Below are 19657 nucleotides of genomic sequence, written 5' to 3' on the forward strand. Positions count from 1 at the left end.
GTGGTTATTACTCGAGTATTATCAAATATCATCATATAATACTTCTACTTTATACTTTGTTCCATACTAAGATATGACTCTTCATTTGACAGCTATACTACTCACAAAATAAAAGTTATGTATAAATAACTGACAGGGCTGTATAATAATTTAGTTTTTATTTTATTACATGTCACTAACTTTGTGTTTTATTCTCTCCCATAGTTGTTCTCTCTCTCTCTCTCTCTCTTATAAATACAATTATTTAATTAATTATTATTAATTATTATTAACTGGTGCTGCTATCATTAAAAACATAATTACATTTATCTTATTATTTCTATTACATCCATGACAGTTACACAAATTGTACCTGCTCTCTCTCTCACCCCTCTTTTCCAACCACCTCTCCTCTTCCACAATTCATTTTCACAGACATCAATAAATGAATAAAAGTTCTGCAGAACTGAAAGGCTTTAATGGCATGAGTCAGTGACATCAGTGAGTGGTTTTGTGTGCAAGGCAAGACAGCAATGACAATGTAACTGATCCAACTCATAAGATTCATGTTTCAGAAAGATTTCAAGCTAAAGCTGTTGTATTATATCATATGTGCTGTGCATGTACAAATGATCCTGGAGACGTATTTCCCAGCATCACTCATGTACATGCACCATCAAACAACACTGAGGCTTCCCAGTGGTTGAAACCAATAGCTTCTCAAAATTTGGCCAGACACAGGCTGCATTACTCGGTATGTTTTGTCGTTGTATGTTTGTTATGACAAAGTCTTATAAAGGTGTGATATATTTAATCTTAATATGCAGAGGAATGAAGCACGTACATTGAGCTGCAGCTTCCTTTAAGTTATCTGACATGTTATCATTCCAGGTGGTTGATACATTTCATAGACAACTTCATGCCTATTTAATGTTTAGCTTATTTCAACATTTTCACATTCAGAACTATTTGTGGAAAAATAAAAACATCTTTATGGATTAGGAAAGAAATAAAAGCTCTTAAAAAGCAAGAATTTACTTTAGCAGTAATAAAGCCCTTGACTGCAATAATTATCTCTCTAGACTAATTTCCCTTTATAGATGACAGGAGTATAAGCTACAATATAATACACTAATAATACACTGTACACATCAATCAGCCTGTTTATTGACCACTGATACAGCTTCTGGTATCCCGTAGAAAGGCTGTTGGCAGCAGACTGGCCCAGCAGGAGGCGGTGTTGTCTAGCAGGAGATGATGAGAGCGTTCAGAGACTGCTGACTCTGTGTTCGCTGCAGAGGTCCACCAGTGGACAGAATCTCGCAGGCAGCCAGTTCATGGTAGAGAGCGTTGAGCACCTCCAGAATGTGGGCTTTCCCTGTGCAATAAAAACAGCAGATGGTGACCGCTGTGGAAATCATGTTACAGACGAGAACATAATTTAATTCCCTGCCCCGAGTCACTGTAAGTTTTCATTATCACATTTCACATTGATTTTATTAGGCATGTGAGCTCCACTAACCGTGTTGTGGGTCGCTGCAAGACTCCAAAGTGCTGAGCAAGATTTTCCCGAGAGACCTTCGCGAGACGTTCTGAAACGAGAGAGAGCGGCTCTCAGACGGCTGTCAGACAATTAACAGATAGTCTGACTCTTACAACAACAGAACTACTCTCACATCTATAATCAATGTCCCACTGTTAGTGTTAGATCACAGAAACATGGTTAAAAACCCACGTGATGTCTAAGACGTGTGTTTGTTAACTCAAACATGGTCAATGTGGAGAGACTCATGTCTGTACAGAGGTTTGTTCTGGTGAATACTTTCAATCTGACTGACCAGAAAAATAACTCCAGTGCATTGTGGGTGGATTCCCTCAGTTGCCAACTCTGCAAAATGATTTTCATTACTTTGAGTTTCAGCGAAGAGTTTTAGTTCACATCATGTTCTCCCTCCTGTTTACAAGACTTTTCATTGTGCTAACAATCAAAACAATACGTTTAGACCTTAGCATGGTCCAAACGTGCAGAAGATTACAAAACCTTGGCTTCAGTTCAACAATAATTTAAGAATCGACTTGTTTCATTTACTCTGACTAACCAGGTCTCTGAGCTGCTGGAGGAGCTGCAGAATGTCCACGAGTTTCTCCTCCACCAGTGACAGACGAACCCTCTCTGTCTCCAACATTTGCAGCTCCATCTGAAGCAGCTCGGTCTCCTCGGCCTTCTGCTGGAGCTCCTGGACCAAAGAATCCCTCATCTGAAACACACAACACAAGCACGTCTAACTCAGGGTACATAAACTCCTTCTGCATGGATTAAGGTCTCATACTATGGTTTATCTGACATGACAACATCAGAGAGGGATAATAATGGCGGATCCTGTATTGTGTTGGAATCTGATAATGGTGGTGGACCAGGATCAAGGTCGCAGCTGATGGTGGATCCTGATGGCGGCAGTGGACATGACTGTGGACTATAGTGGCATCCGCTCGTGATGGTGGATCCTGATCGTGGTGGCTGCTGACCGTGGACTATGATTACAACAAGACTGCTTGATATATAATATCTCTCCTCAGATACTCTAGCATTACTGACAATAATCCATCAATTCATTGACCTTCAGTTATGCTACAAAGTGTTTATTCTAATCAATGCTGAAAATACTCGTATCTTGATGATGTTCTCCATTACACGTGACATCTATTGCACTTCTGTCCGTCCTGGGAGAGGGATCCCTCACATGTGGCTCTCTCTGAGGTTTTTACCTTCTTTTTACCCTGTTAAAAGGTTTTTTAGTAGTTTTTCCTTCCTCTTGTTGAGGGTTAAGGGCAGAGGATGTCACACCTTGTTAAAGCCCTATGAGACAAACTGTGATTTGTGAATATGGGCTATACAAATACAATTTGATTGATTGATTGACGGAATTGACCTTTAAAATTGATAGTGTATCAATGTTAACTGAAATCTCAACTAGAAAGCTTGAAAGATTCATTTGAAACATTTCCATAGTTCATCACATTTAACGTAATAAAAGTAACAATGAAAATTCCATGTATGAGTGCATTAGTTAAAAAACAAATGTGACTGGGATTGGAATAGTAGTCTTTAAAATAAATTGTTACAGGTATTGATTAAAAGAATATGTATAGCTTGTATGTATCTGTGTGTGTGTGTGTGTGTGTGTGTGTGTGTGTGTGTGTGTGTGTGTGTGTGTGTGTGTGTGTGTGTGTGTGTGGTGTGCGTGTGCGTGTGTGTACATACATGTGTACATATACTGTTTCGGACTATTTTCTTCGGCAGATTAATACACATTTGGATTGAGTCAAAATCATCTACAGAGAGTGTAATCAGAGTATTGAAGCAACGTGCCACCCAGTGCAATGGTGTGGCTCACTGATGTGTTTTTAATAGTTTTTAAACACAGTTTGCATTCAATGGCACAGAGGCATAAGATATATCAGGCTTTAGGGACACAAACTGAATAATGAAAGACTGTGAAAAGTTATTTTTTTTGTATTTTTGGGGGATTTGTTGCAAAAAGAAAAAAAAAAGCAGAAAATCTTCAAATGTATCCTTTGAGACAAAATGCAGATTAAGATTAAGAGCAGGTGGATATGTCACTCTTGGAAATGTAACCTTTTTGCCTTGCAGGTCTGCTAAACATCTTAATACAATGTAAATACATCCAATGTAGATGTTGGAAATCCCCGCCCTGCACCTTTACGTCATAGCACATTGAAGGACAAATGTCTCACCCCACACTTCCTGCACATAAACAAAGCCTCACAGTCACGACTTTGTTTAGTTTTAACTTTTCCTCTCTGAGTGCTGAGACGTCCTGGAAACACATCACGTCAACCTCCGCCTGTCTTCCTGTGTTGTGAAAATCCTACTCGACTGTAACAAGAGAGCTTTAATTTATGATGCTCTTCAGTGTCATGGAGGACAAGGAGGGGGCGAGGGTGTTCCCGTGGTCAGCTCCAGTGAGATACAGCTGCTAGCTCACACACACACACACACACACACACAGAGGGAGGCTCTGTAGTCACTGCTGGTGGTTTGGTTAGGTGGAAGCTGCAAGATCAAGCCACGAGCTGTGGTTTTGCTTTTGAAGCCTCCACTTTCATAACAACCGTCGCCAGTCCTCTCTAATCTAGTTTAACACCATACACACAGCCACAGAACGCCTTATGATGCGGAGCAAGGCAGAGCACAGAACAGTTCAGTGCAAACAGATCCAACAAAACAGGGCAGAGCATGCAGCAGTGGCCCACCCTGGCGAGATGGGGGTGAGTGGTGGTCTGTACCTGGTCCATGTCTATCTCTGCCTGGCTCTCCTTCTGCTCCAGCTGCTTGTGCAGCCTGGTCACCCTCTCCAGCAGCTCCAGCACAGCACTGCAGCTCTCCTCGCTCCTCGAGCTCCCGAAGTTGGACAGCAGCTTCTTGAATGCCTTGTCGTCGCACCTGCTCGACATCACGGGACAGAAGACAGACAGACTGTCAGGCTGGACTGGACAAATGTCTGAGCAACAAAACAACGCCAGTGTTTTATGGTGGATTTAGTTCTTATTGAAATGGTTGCTTGTATCTTGCTTTAGTGTGAAATGTCTCAGATGTCTTCCGTGTTGTGGATTAAACATCAACACCAAGTCCTGGCTTTGGATGTTAATCCTTCAGACTTTCACATAAAAATACCATATTTGATACTTTATTTTATTGTGGGAGTGAATCTGAGTGTGAATGTGGTTGTTTGTCTATATGTGTTAACCCTGTGACGGACGTTTAATAGGCTTCAACCCCTCGTCACCCAACAACATATAACAGTTATAGAAAGCAGTTTAATGGTTAAATAATTTCTGTCATTGTTATTTGGTAAATTTATTTCATCAGTGTATTGCTGTTTTCCATGATTGGTGACAGACAACATTTAAATACATCTTGGCACACAGGAGCCCGCATTAAATTGAGAAAACTCAATGCTCCCTATTATTATTACACACATTTATCATCAACAATACATCTAATAAAAGTGTGTAACATGAAGGTGAATGCTTAAAGAGACAGAGATTTATCACCCTGTGCTGCAGTTTTGTGGAGCTTTTTACTGTACTGCTTTGGTTTCATGGCACATTTACTATGTGGTTCGCTTTCATCAGCCTTGTTTTCAGCAGCAGAGGGTAACTGTTCTTTTTCACTTTCACAAAGAAATTTCTGACAAACCCACTGTGTTCTTTTCAAACATTACAAAGAGGACTGTATAGACTTCTTCTATATAAAATGGGCCCTGAGATAACTTACTGCTGTGTTTAACTGGCTGCTGAAAGGAGTCTAACATCTATTGGATGATATTCCAGGAGTCGGTAAAGACCAATAATGAATAGATTTACATCTGTCAAGTGGCCAGAGACAGGGACACCCAGTGAACACTACTGTTGCTGTACGTCTGCTGGATAAGTTAATAGGCATTTTTTATGTATAAATAAAGTTAATCCAGAGAAGGGCAGAGGCGTGGTTTCAGTTTTACTTTAAATAAAATCATCAGATGATGGTTGAAAAACCTTCGTAAACACTTTTTCTTGACCTCCATGAAAAACAACATGAGGTCAAGGAAGGGTGTGAGGGAGAATTAAGGGTTACGTCGGGAGGGACGGTTCTTCAATTCCTACAATTGTGGGTCCAGTAGACTGACAACAGATGGCTGGGTTCGGGTTAGGTGTGGTTTGGACTCAGTTTCATCACCAAAAACTGACGGGGAGTAGTATGGAGTCGAAGTACTACACTACCCATGATCCTCAAGTGTGACGTTTGATTTGTGGAGCTCCCTGTTACCACGGAAATGTTTACCAAAACCGAGAAAATAATGACCGCTAATCAGCATTACATGTACCACAGAGCAAAAATGATTTCCCTTTCAAACATGCTGCAACAACAGGCATCATTTGCAATCGGTTTATGGGATCCGTAGTTCCTTCATTCTCAAAGTATTGTATACACAGTCTTGTGCCTCTCAAATGTTTTATGGTCACGATCTATCTCGTACTCCAGGCTTAAAACTCTTTGTATAAGGATTTTCTGAAACATCAATGGAGAAAATAAATGGGAAACTAACTTCCTGAACCAGAGCCGTTCTACAAGTGGGCGGTCACTGTTTCGCTCTGTGGCTCTATCCTTTGCTGCTGTAACTTTACTCCTACATGTGTTGAATATTAGTGGATCTCCTGCCGTGAGTCAATTGTTTTGGAAACAAAACAGCCATAGCATCTTGGCTATAGCAACAATAGCTCGTTTTTCTTCTGCCTTCAAGACTATCGTAGCTTTAAAAATATCTTTAATGTTTTTTCACAGTTTAATTGTGTGAAATTATAGTGTGCCAGCTGTCTATAGACTAGAGTGTGACTGGGTTGCAGTGAGCTGGTGCCCTGCTTTAAGATAGAGTGAGGAGACAGTTGTGTTGTACCTGTCTCCACAGCAGGACAGCCTGGTCAAGATCCGCTTCACCTCGTCCACCTGCTTCTGCTGATCCCTGCTCCACTTGTCCTCTTCCTCGTCAGAGGCGGCCTGGCCCTCCACCGATCGAAACAGCTGCTCCTCCACTAGACACCATCAAGAAAACAATCACCATTATAGTAGCACTGAATCAGAAGGGCAAGTGAAAATTGTTAGGAGGGAAATTAACCTTCTGATTCATCATGTAATGCACTTAACCCCCATAGCCACACCTGTAGGCCTATTGCTCCAAAAGCTGGGAAAGTTATCAGGAGTTTGAGTAAATGGGATTAGTTGGTAAAGTGCATGAATGCTTATCATGGACTTTCTACTAATCTTCCATATGCATTAAAGGGACATTAGCGATGCATTCTATGTCTTTAGCAAAAAGACATCTTACTTTTGTCAGGCGTCGTCACAGCGCGCCCTGTCGGGGAACAGCGGTCGTGTTGCGAATCCGGGCAGCATCTCTGGCCCGGCCTGCTGCTGCCAACGCTCAGCTGCTGCTCTGCCCCGGTGCAGCCTGGGAGTTGTAGTTTTGACACCTCTGACCTGAAAGGGAGCAGTGTCTGTTCAACATGGCTGTTTGACTGCAGGTTCTCTGTGAATACATGACCCCGCCTGGGCTTCTGCAAATCCCTCTGCTACATAAACTGGCACTGACCAAGCGGCTAAAACTGCTCTTCAAATTTGCACAGATGAGAAAAGTTCAGTCCAAACCAATTTCCAACATCAAAGAGAACATATCAAGTAACACAAGGCAGTATGTATTAAGCCACATCTACAACCACCATGATAATTTTATAGAGGCCTCTGATGTTGTATGCCAAATCTGGGTGGGGTAATTGAAGCCAGACATTGTATCTTTGAGGCATTTTACAGTAAAGTGGGTCAGTGGTAGAAAGGCGCTCTCAGTGTGCAGGAGTTAGAGTATAAGATGTGATGTTAAAACACTGGATGGAACAAAAGTTAGAGCGAAACAATTTTTTAATGCATGAAGAGTTTTCTAAGCTCTGTTGCAACTGTTTTAATCTGCAGATGAAAAGATGTGTAACATGTATCTATATGTCATGTGTCTTATTTGTGCCTAACACAAGTCCGAGACTATAGTTTGGTCGGATCAATCGTTCTGCAATGGTTTGGATTTTCTAGGTTTCTCCTGCTGTCTGCTCTTTTGTGTTGCGGGGAAATCCGATAGGGGGCCTTGGTAAATCACAGACTAAGTGTTTCCAGATGATGATGTCTTGCTGAAGGAAAGAAAAAAAAGAGAGAGAAAATCTTGAAAAGGTTTTCAACAGCCTGACTCGCTGAAAAAAAAAGAAAAAGTCGAGGAGCGCTCATGCTTATATCCTGTTGGCACGAGGCAGACTATGCTGTAAGACAACATTATATACGCTGCATCTGTGTACTACTTTAGATTTCTGTGTGGGGAGAAACGACTGACCACACTGACGGTCAATAATTGCCGCATGATTTCAGGCAATCAATCAGAGAGTCATGTTTAAATTAGTGGGGGCCGTGGTGGAGGAGAGACAGAGTTAGTTCATGTTGGCCAGCAGCTGCAGTTGGGCCAACATGAAACTAATGTATGGGCATGAACACACAAAACTTTCCTGGTTGCTGAGGAAACGCTCAGACTCTGGAATGAACTGGTTGAGGGCTTTTCCAAACGCAGGCTTTCGGTGTGACTAATTGCACTTTAATTGACAGTGGCTGCAGGGAGGCTGCAGCCTGTGTCCGGCGAATACTGTGGCAAGGCCGCAGCTTCTCGCCCGGGCTTTTGACATGTAAAAACGACTTTGTGTCTTTAGAAACAAAAAGAAAAGACTCCCACAAACAGTCTCACTTTTGAGGTTATAGTCAAATGAATGACCTACTAACTATCACACAAAAATTTGTTCGACTTAGTATTTGACTGTGGTTGAGATTTAAACTGTTTAAAGTGGGTTTCCAATTACATGGTTTGACAGTGATGAGCTACGCTCTAGTGTTGGGGCGGTGGTGCTGAGTATGGGAATTCTGACTGGATGAGCAGAGACTACTGAAAGAAGTCCAGCCAGACATCCTGGGTAGTGGTTGGATTGTGGGATGCAGCAGACATAGACACAATTTGATCAGCTTTTCATTAGACAGGGATCATAGTTCTTGCCAATGCAGCAAATGACAAAACAGCATGGGATGAGTTTGACCTGCCAAAATAAAAAGTATTGATTAATTTACTTATTTTGCTGAGGCAGAGAGAAAGTATTCCAGACTGCAGACTTCACAGTGTCATATGAGTGTAAACATAGATGCTTTTGCATTTCAGTGGGTAACAATTAGGGAGTCATGTCAGATTGTGTGCCAGAATAAACCATTATGGTAAATTTTGTATATATAGTCTATGCACCAATTAAAAACATTTTAGCATCTAGTGATAAAATTTCCATTCAGTGCAATACATCAAGTTATATTAGATGGCTGAGATCAACAAATGTTTTTTTTATTAAAATGTGATCTAACTAGTGTAGTGTCCGTTTTAAACCTGCCTCTTAAGAATGGGTTGTTCTCTTGACCTGTGTTAATGCTCCAGAGCTACTTCATTATTCCCAAGTTGTCATTGATGAATTATCTTCAAATATATACTCAATATACTGTCTTTTTATTGTTTGTAAGCTGGATGTTGTGTGCAGAGCTTTTTATAAACACTCAATGGTGCAGAGTGAAGTTAGAAAACTTTGTGTTCATCCTACCTGGTTTATCTGGAATGAAGCTTTTATACTCACTATTGCTGTCCATGTGTGTGACTTATATTAAGTTTGAATGATTTACTGAAATGCTATTATTTTTCATACATTCGTGTCGGCTATTTCAGAGCTCTGTCAAATGACACAATGTTCAGACTTCAGATGTTCACAACGTTTCTAAATAAAAGCTCTGTAATTTAGTTTGCTGTAAAGCATTGCTGCAAAAAAACACATTGTGCTTTTACTTTGTGGAGAAATTGCCAAACAACAACAGTAATATTATGAATGGGAAGTCAGGTGTTTCCACTGAAAAGCTCTGATAAATACAATGTAAACTCTCGGCCAAGCATCAAATTACAGCTAGATATATTTAGCAACTAGCTAATGTAGCATTTAGCAGCAAAACATTTCTTCTGAGGAGTTGACAAAGACCAAAACAAAGCCAAAAGGAGAGTGGAAACAACAAATGAATCTAGGTGAATACTACCATGAGTTGTTTAGCCTATGTTAGATCATTGTTTTGGTTTTAAAGCATGTTTAAAGGACAATGGTTAGGTTACAGCTTTGAAATGTATTTGTTGCAGCAGAGAAGCAGATATTTTCAGAGAGTGAAAATAATCATGATAAAAGGCACCACCCAGTCAACAGAGCTAACTATAAGTTAGAGACTTAGAAGAAAGTTGAATGACAGGCAGCTAAAATATTTTTCTCAGCTGTTCTTGGGGACCAAAAGCCAAAGACTTACAAGTACTTACATGTACTGTAGGTGGATAACTTCAACAAAATGATAATGTTACTCTGTGTATACTGGACTGGTGGGTGATCAATTACTCACTCAAACTTGATGTAGATCTTCTGGCCTGAGTTGGCCAAAAAAATTTCAATTTCTGAACATTTGGCTATTTGCCCTTCGTCCCATTTATAGAATAGAGAATAGTAAAGTTATAGTCTAAGGTGTACTTGAAGGCAGACTTTGGCCATACAAATCTTGCTGGAAACTTGAAACAGACCTTATAGCTTTCGAGTAAGTACTGAACAAGTGGATCAGACAGTTAATCAATTTAACATTTCCTGAACTGAATATATGGCTTTCCCCTCTGGTTTCTTCATATCACATGTTTCAAAGGCACCTCTTGACTTATCCTTGGCCAAAATTGAATTGGGACTTGGAACGAGCTTAGAATAACATAAAAAGTCTGAAGTAAATCCTAACACTATACAGGGAAATTCTATTATAGCATATATGTCACTGTCACTGTGACTGTATATTACAATATTCTTTGCAATGAAGGAAAGAAACATCTAACAATTAGCTACGTACATAACAAGCAGGAGATTTAAGCTCTTGGCAAAGAAAGTGCACTAGTGGCATAGTTAAATATGTGGATGCATTTTGTAGTCTATATAATGGAGGCCTAATTTTTACAACCTCCCTAAAGGCACACAGTAGGAGTAGAAGTGTACATGAAGACCTCTATTGTGCTATGTCAGGGCATTGCTAATTAATAGGATCCTGTTTTCTACCCTATTAGCAAAAGTCTAAAGATGTTCTTTTGGCCTGTGGGGGAGGGGGCTTACTCCAGCTGTTTGTTGTTACAGCCAGGACACCCAGAGTCCTCCCTGTGTTTATCTCAGTGCAACACTGAAGTGAACTTTCCATCAACATACCCACCCCCCCCGTCAGTGCTCCCCCACCTCCACTCCCCGAAGAGCAGTTTCCTCTTTCAGGTGTCATCGGTCACTGACAGTCTCCTTTCTCTGCAGAGGTTAAAAATGAGGGGCTGCTGTAAACTTGAGCTTGAACTTAAAGTTCAGCGCTTGTTGGTGCCCTGCAGCATGACGGAGACGGGTGAGGGGTCGTGTTTACATAGCTGATGGTTATTAATCAAGTCTTCTGAAGTCGCGCTCGTACAATGAGCTGGTTTCTGGGATACAAATAAAGCAGCTTCAGGGATGTGATTACTGTTTAGCATTAGACTTGAGCCAGAAACCAATGCCTGTAACATTTACAGAGGGTGGTAAAGCTCTGCCTAAGCAAGCAATGCAGTGCAAAGATCCCCCCAAAGTCAAACAAATGAGGGTATTAAAAGTAGAGGGAAATAAACAGGGAGAAAAGTCCAACAAGGGTGGGTGGCATAGGTTTATAAGATATTTTGTGTGTGATGTATTTCTGCTGATGTCAGCATACCTCCTAACCAGAGGGAGGGAGAGTGGGGCAGTGGTCCAATGTGAAAATGAATCCACTTGGCAGTTTGAGTTCTTGAAGGCCGTTCAAGAACAACAGTAAGGCGGCAGCAGCACAACGCCACGGGTCCCACACATCCCAAGAGTGTGTCCTTTCCACATTATTTAATGGGCAGGAATGCCGATGCAGCACCTGCTCCACACAATGGCGCAGCTCTTGTGCAGAGGCAGATAAATGGTCTGCTAGACCCTCCTCTTGCCTTCACTCTCAGGCGCCATGCAGAGAGCATGAAAAGGCTGGGAGATTATGCCTCCCCTGGGGCCTGTCTTCAGAGGGCCAGGGGTTAGAGGCATACAGAGAAGAAGTCTGCAGGCGTAACACTAAAACAAAAAGTGAGCTTTAAAATTGCACACTGTGGACACATGTGCTTAGGTGCGCTCTCTAGAAATCCTTGGACTATACACTGAGACACCTGGACTCAAGAGGATCATCAAACTGAAGAAAGTCTGGATGAAAGATGACTAAACTTCATTTCAGTGAGAGATATGTATCTCCACTCTATATGTTTTTTTTTGGGGCGAAAAAAAAAGATAGAAAACTGAATGAAACCATTCATCTCTTGTGGTCCATGTGAAGCATGGATGTCATTTCATGAACAAACAGTTGAGTGTTTGCTTCTTCCTCCAGATGGTATGCTGTCCTCCCCCTCTTTTCTTTTTGTTCCTCATGCAGTGTTTCCTATTGTCTAATCCCTCTGGCCATCACAGAGCTTACAAAGGTTACAGTGACCCATTTCTACTCACTTTTACCTTCTGGAACTTAAAAACACCAGAGCTACAAATGACACTTTTAGATGATCACATTTGAGACAAACTTTTCTGTGCCAATCAACTCCAATACAAGGCACAGCTCCCATCTAAGCTTCAGCCTGCACTCGGTTCTCATGCAATCCAAAGAAATCACAGACGTTATGCAACAACACCCACACATCTTAAGTTTCATACTGATGACCACATTTTTTAAGCGTCTGCTGGGATGTTGATGGAAAGTGGAAAGGGGATTTTCTAGATGAGAGAAATGAACGTCCACAAAAAAGTACAGAGGGAAGGGAAGGAAACGAAATTAAGATGCGAATAACATGTTATAGGAACAGTTCCACATTTCAGGAAAAAAAAATATTTTATGTATTATTCTAATTGTTGAGACTTAGATGAGAGCCCATCTAATGGCTCAGCATATGTCTGTATAAAACTGTTACCTTAGTATATCACAGAGACTGGATTGGACACAGTTAGCCTGCCTATGTGCAAAACTAACAAAATCTGCCTCTTCAACTTATTAATCAGCACTTCATATTTCAAAAACAAGACATAAAGCCTTTATTTGTGAGCTGTAAATGTGCAAGAGATGGGTTTTGTTACTTTTGGAACGAGCCAGGCATTATTTCCAGTCTTAAAACAAGCTAATAGGAGATAGCTAATAACTTTATATTATCCAAGACATCAACCAGGCTATTAAGTATTATTAGCTTTTTGTAGATATTTTTATCAGGGTGATAAGTAAGAAATGGCATTACAGAAATACTAAACTAGTTATGGGTTTATTTAGAAAAGGTGTCCCTATTACACACAGCAGTTTGTCTCCAAGAGAGCGCTGACAAGTTGATCTTTATATGGTAAAATGTCCTGCTATCTATCAATCTTAGTCACAATTAAGAACAAAAATTAACGGTTCCATATAAAGATGGTTTGTTTATTACACATAATATTACATTCAGCCAATATAGCATGGTTGGCAAATGTTGTTAGGGCTCAAACTAAGTGCTTCCAGAGATTACAAATTTACGTTTTTTGTTATGTGACCTCTAATGGCCATACTAATTATGACGGGAGGAAAGGAGAATGTCAGGTGACATTTTAAATCGAGCGACAAAGTCCACGTAGTGAGGAGGTCGAGTCGGTGTCGTCTGTTTTTTTCATGACCGTGACCATACCTGGATGAGTAATTTATTATTATAACCATGACAACCTCCCTTAACTTCAAAGAAGTATTTATTCTAACCCAATCCCCGACCTTTCCTGAAACCTAACCAAGTAGTTTTTGTGCTGAAACCCAACCAAACTGTAACAATTCCATAAGTGAAAACCATGTTTTTATTATCATTACAATGATGACGATGGTCCGGTACACCACCACTGACTGGTATGCGGCTACTGGTACACAGCCACTGGTTTACTCTGCTTGCCTATTATTGTAACCATGGGGACGAAACTCGGCCACACTCTGTGGATCTTTTTCAGCAGATGTTCCTAGTAGAAGGAAACAACCTATTGTTTCTGTTCAAGAACTTGTTGTGCTTTCAACATCATATGGATGCATCAGCACTTTCTCCATTATTCTGATCTCCATGTGGAATCCATGGAACAGAAGCAGTGCCACATATCAACCCCCCCGGCCCTGTAATTCTCTACCACTGAGAGATAATCTCATTACTTGTCACAGCAGTTTAAGAATAAGCCACAGAGATAATGTTACGGCCACTCATTTCAACAGTCCCCCAGACAGAGTGCTGCATCTCTAAACCTGCCACGTATGATATGCGACGTCTGACAGAGAGACTGCAAGTTGAAAGATTAATGACTTAATTTTAAGATAATTCAACATATTAGGAGCAAGAAGTAAAATATGAAAAAAAGACAGAAATTTATCTCCTCAAAAATGTAAAGGGCAAGGGTTAAACCGGCACCTCTCCCTCTCCTGTGCCACAGGATGAGTTGTGACTGAGCAAGCATTGAGGCTTTATATACATGGAGCTCAGTTGCTAAGATCCATAGGACGGGGGTGCCTATGTGGTATTGTTCAGTTGGGGTGCGGAGTGAAAGAAGTGAGCGGAGATTGATGAGAATGGCCAGTCTGTTGAGCCTCTCACTCAATGGAGCTCTCTCTTGACAAGTCCGAGCCTTTCTAGTGTGGAATTATTTACCATTAGGGCATCAATGGAAGGGCAGTGAAAAGACTTTGCTACGCAGTCTGCATAGATTAGTGGAGTTTAGGGTAAAAGGAGGGGGTATTGTGGCCGCTAGATTTCTTATTTTGAACCACCTAAAAGCAGGTAGTAGTGGGGACTTTAATCACGTAGGTCCGGTTGCACGTGACTGTGTCTTAGCATTATGTTGATGTTTTCACCATTTAAAGACATCTGCTATCTAAGAAAACCAGACCTGCAGACACTGATTATATGGTTGGAACTGGGACAACAGACACAGAGATAAACATTGAACATTTAAAAGTCCAATTACACCCTTACTTCCACCAAAATGAATAGTTCCCAACAGTAGCGGCGCTCAGGCAGCACCGACCTGCCACACACGATGCCTGTTAAATAAACTAAAACACAACAAGGCTGAAAATTGGAATAGTAAACCACATCAAGGCATCATAAAAAGCATAGCAGAGTTTTCCAGGCATGAAGCCAGAGGTAAACAGAGCCATTTTATTCTAGGAAGAATTATAATTCATTATGGTTCATCTGGCCACAAAGGCCTCCCTCATGCAGTAACCTGCCAAAGCAAGCCCTTCTTCTTCATGACATAATGAACAGCCAGACATTGTTTAGCTCAGAGTTTAGACAGCTGACTGGACCTAATGGAGAGCTTTGGAAAAAAGTCTACGTCTCGTCTATGCCCTCTGTCTGTGACCTTGGGTCAGTATTTCTTTTGATGCATCAACATGTTGCCAAGATAATATTAAGGCTGAGCCAAATGCCTCGAAGCTTCTACCAGTGCCATGCTAATCAGCATCTAAATCAGTATTCTAATGCTATTATCATTATTATTAGAATACATCCAATACCACTAAAATCTCAAATAGCTGATGAAATAGTTCTTCTCAGACAATGACATTTGACACTTTAGAGATAGTTTGCTGCATCACTAACACTGGAACAGTGAAATGTGACCATTTACCAGGGATAACACTTTCAGGTACGCTACCAAGCCTTTGAAATAAGTTAAGCATCTGAGATAACTTCTACATTTGCAAAGATGACCCCAAACACTAGATATGTCAAAAGAAGAACAGGCTTATCACAAACCTACCACGAGTTTGAAGCTTTAAAGCCCCAAACCGAAATTCGGGATAGCCATATTAAGAACCATCTTTATTTCTATATAAATATATCTAAAAAGAATAAATATTAAAATGTTAGTAGAAAACAGCATGTTGCAGTTGCAGCATTGTAACTATCTCCCTCCAGCAGTTTTGTAACCAAGATTTTAGGATATGATTGTGATCCCCCAACACCAATGTCTACACCACCACCACCTGAAAGGTTTGACCCGACACCAAAACATTTACAAAATCAACGTTTTCTTGTTTGGATTTTAAAATTCATTCTATTTCCTGATCAATTGCTATGTGTTATCTGTACAATGTTTCTCCTATAATTCCCAGATAAAATACAGAGGACGTGATCTTACTGTCCTCCAGTTAAAACTTCAGTATGTTTCACAAAACTAATGCAAATGCAAAACAAATGCAAAAGTATTAATACTACTTTGAAAAGAACACTCCCAGAACAAACTGCTTCCTTGATCCAACCACAAGAATTTTGTTTCTCTGTTGTCTTGAATTGAATAATAGAAGAAATGGAAACAGCAGAGCAGACATTTGGACTCAATGAAACTGGTGCTGTTGCATTTACTGCAGCTGAACTCCTACACACTAGAAGTGATGAAAGGATCAGTGAGAAAAATGAAAAAGAAACATTGGTGGTTAAACATTTCTCAATTTCACACATCCAAAAACCTGGCCAGTCGCTGCATACTGTATGTTTCTGGAAGTTAAAAAGATCGTGCGTCACACACAGCCTCAAATCAAAGGTTTCAAACGCTGTTAGACAAACGCTTTATGTGAAGCAAACCTAATGCTTCATGGTTAGGCTGTGGCTTAAGCATTAACCTGTTTCAGGCTCTGAATCCCAAACCAGATCTCTGATTTGTTAAGTGATTCAGATTGGTCTGGTATTGTGCCATCTGAAACCAGTTACTGGTTTTAATGCTGTGACTGATCAGTGTACGCAGTAGCTTATAGTGTTTTGATGGTAGTAAATACTACATGATACAGAGTTTCCACAGTTTTTACCTGTAGTAGAGGAGCTCTGACTCCAGCTGGAGGATGTGTCTCTGCAGCACTGGCACGTGATTGGCCTTGGCCTCCAGATCCTTCACTTTACCCAGTCCACTGAGAAGCGCCTGCCTGGCCTCCTCGACCTTCCGCCTCATGCCCACCTGCTCCCTCTTCAGAGCTCGGTTGCAGTCCTCCAGAGCAGCGACAGTCTCTTTGGAGCTCCACAGCTCCTGCTCCAGTCTGTGATTACACAACAGGGCTTCTTCAGCCTGTCGGTCTCTGGAGTTCTGCAGCAGTTCGATCTCGTGGATGATGTTCTGCAGGCTCTTAAGGTTGCTGTAGGTGCTACTTTTCAGGCTGCCGTTGCTCGCAAGGGCAACTTGTTTCTGGTGGGCAACAAAACAGCCGTCCTCTGGTTTGTGTTTGGAGTGACTCTTCCATAGTCCTACCTGAGGAGAAGAGGAACAGGTGACCTGAAGAAACTAGATCAAAATATTCCCTGAAATTACTGAAATGTGACTAAGCTGCTGCAACATTGGCACCTCCTCCTGTTTTATAAATTGTAAAAAAAAACAAAGGCTTCATTAATGCATGCTTGACAAGCCAAGTGCTAAATATCTATTGTTGTCGCAGATATTGGATGTCTCACTTTCTCCTAGACCATCAATTCTGCAGCTGTAATATGTAATATGTATAATTATAAAATGTAATATTATAAATTAGTTTTTGGAAGTACTTGTTGTAACAGATGCTTTAATAATGGTTAAAGAATGATTAATTGATGTCCTAACTTGAGCTATGTGTATAATAAATTGTATAAAAATGGCCTTGCTGGTTAGTCAATAACAGATCATGAGATTCTCTAATGAATCAGGTCTTAGTTAGAAAATGTATTGAGTTATTAATAAAGGGCAGCGGGTTTCTCACCCCTCTTGCAGGGTTTATACGTGGCAACAAAATGCTTCTATCTCATGCTTTAGTTAAAGATTAATAAATCACTTGATGAGTTAGAAGCCATGGGTTGGTAAGTTGGTAAAATCCATGTAGCTGGTGTTTACCTTCCTCCAGAATGACATTGACTGAATGTAAGAAACGGCATTACAGAAATACCAGCTAGTTATGGGTTCATTTACGAAAAGGTGTCTCTGTTACAGACAGCAGTTTGTCCCCAAGAGAGCACTGACAAGTTGATCTGTATATGGTGAAATGTCCTGCTATCTATCAATCTTAGTCACAATTGAGAACAAAAATTAAAGGTTCCATATCAAGATTCTATTGAATGACTTTTCCTGTCATTTAGTGGGCTCTTGAAATGGACCATTGGGCCACTTGCCCTCCTGTTAAGGGCAGCAGGACCAACAACAAATTATCTTTTTAACAGATTCACTTTTTGATTGATATTTCATAATTGAGTGATGAGCATTTACAATCCCGAAAGTCGTTTTACTTTTGGCCTTGTTAGACACTGAGAAACCTTGGTACAACTTATGAATGTGGCACCAGTTACAAAGGGTTTATAACTTGTAACTAATGACTATGTTCATAGTTGTAAATCATTCACTAATGCTTTATAGCTTAGTTATAACCCTTTAATAACACTCTGAGGCAGTTGGTGACAGGTTGTCTTGGGGCCCAAAACCAGAGTATGTCTATCAGAGTAGGTTGGCCATAGGGAGCCATGTTCCCAGATACAAGGACTACTATTAGGCTTAATGATGTAGATTAACGTTTTGTAGGTGGCTTGAAAGACCCAAATTAAGAGGAGAACATGTAAATAGTTTTTTGTGTGATTTTAACCCTCCTCTTCTTAGATATAGATTACAGAGTAAACTTCTTATTCCCCCTTTTTTCGCCTCCTGCTGCAACACATCCCGCACTGTCTCACCTGCAGGGCCAAGCAGCGGGCATCACTGCTCTGGAGTGCAGCTCTCATGTCCTCGATCAGCTCCCTCAAACTTGCATTCTCGTCCTCCAGTTTGCTAATCCGGTCCTCGGCCTCCTCCAGGGCTACTATCTCCTCGTAGCACTCCTTGGTGCAGGAGCCGACCCTGCAGCCGGAGGCGTGCCGCCCCTCCTCGGAGGGACAGGAGCCGCCGCTCGCACCCACACACAGCAGCTTCTTCTGCCGCTTCAGGGGGCTCCTGAGGCGGATCTGAGTCTCGATGTGCTCGCTGTCCTTCCCGACCAGCAGCCGGCCGTTCTCGTAGTGACACCCCGCCTTGGTGCTGAAGTGTCCGCACAGTTTGGCGTGGAAGTGCCTGAAGGTGAGCTCGTTGGGTAAACTGTCCAAAACTCCGGCGCACTCCGAGTCCTCCGAGTCTTTGTTCAGTCCCAGGAGCTCACACAGGATGTTGAAGTCCTCCACGGGGATCCTGCCTCCCCCCTGATAGTCCATATGATGGAAGATCTCCTGCAGGTACTGATCCAGGCCGGTGGCCAGCACTATGATCTCGTTCTCCACTCCCCGGTCCAGTCCGTAATGGTAAGCCAGGGTGCTGACTATCCATTGCGTCCTGCGCGCCGGGCGGCTGTACGGGTCACTGGAGTCTGTTGCATCCATCATTTCCACCGGGCAACATCATATTTCCACAAACCTCCAGGAGCGTCAGTTGTCAGAGCATCCTGAGTGTGCGTCCTGCTCCTCTCTGCTGCAGCCCTCAGTCTGCACACTGCTGGAGCTGAACGGAGGAGGCGTGTGTTAAAGCACATTTGAATGTTGCACTGCCCCCAAAATCCAAAAGCAGGGGTCCCACTGAGTCAGTAACGCACACACACCATGTAACGGTCCCATACTGCCTGAGCATAACTACAACCAGGTGTACAAACTGTTGTCATTCACTGGGGTTTGACCTGATGCCCAAGAGCCTAATAGGCTGTGCAGCTTTGTGTTTCTGGACTTTTTACCCCAGAGTTTGTATGAAGGAGTAAAATGCCTTTTCACACATTACGCAACTTGCTTTGTCCCTGATGTAACATTCACAGCAGAACTTTTAAACACATGGAAAAGCACAGGTGCCACTAACAATGGCTCTGTTCAGTACACGTGTCCCAGTGAGTGTGAGGCAGCAGGAAAAATGCCAGGACCCTGAAACTGAAGCAGCTAAATGGAATCCAGCCACCATTCATTTTACTATTTACACCTGTGGTCTCCCA

The 19657-nt window shown here is 41.6% G+C and overlaps 1 protein-coding gene across 1 annotated transcript; it reads right to left on the reverse strand.

Annotated features, from left to right (window-relative positions):
- Positions 1-435: 435 nt before the first annotated feature.
- Positions 436-19177, reverse strand: efcc1 (EF-hand and coiled-coil domain containing 1). The gene is made up of 8 exons (XM_035152691.2): positions 18390-19177; positions 16520-16953; positions 6867-7018; positions 6438-6573; positions 4288-4444; positions 2079-2237; positions 1502-1571; positions 436-1357 (listed from the first exon to the last, which is right to left on the reverse strand). The coding sequence occupies exons 1-8, from the start codon at positions 19065-19067 to the stop codon at positions 1224-1226; spliced, it is 1920 nt and encodes a 639-aa protein (XP_035008582.1). The 5' UTR covers positions 19068-19177; the 3' UTR covers positions 436-1223.
- Between the last annotated feature and the right edge of the window lie 480 nt (positions 19178-19657).

This window comes from Hippoglossus stenolepis, chromosome 3, assembly GCF_022539355.2.
Source record: "Hippoglossus stenolepis isolate QCI-W04-F060 chromosome 3, HSTE1.2, whole genome shotgun sequence".
NCBI lineage: Eukaryota > Metazoa > Chordata > Actinopteri > Pleuronectiformes > Pleuronectidae > Hippoglossus > Hippoglossus stenolepis.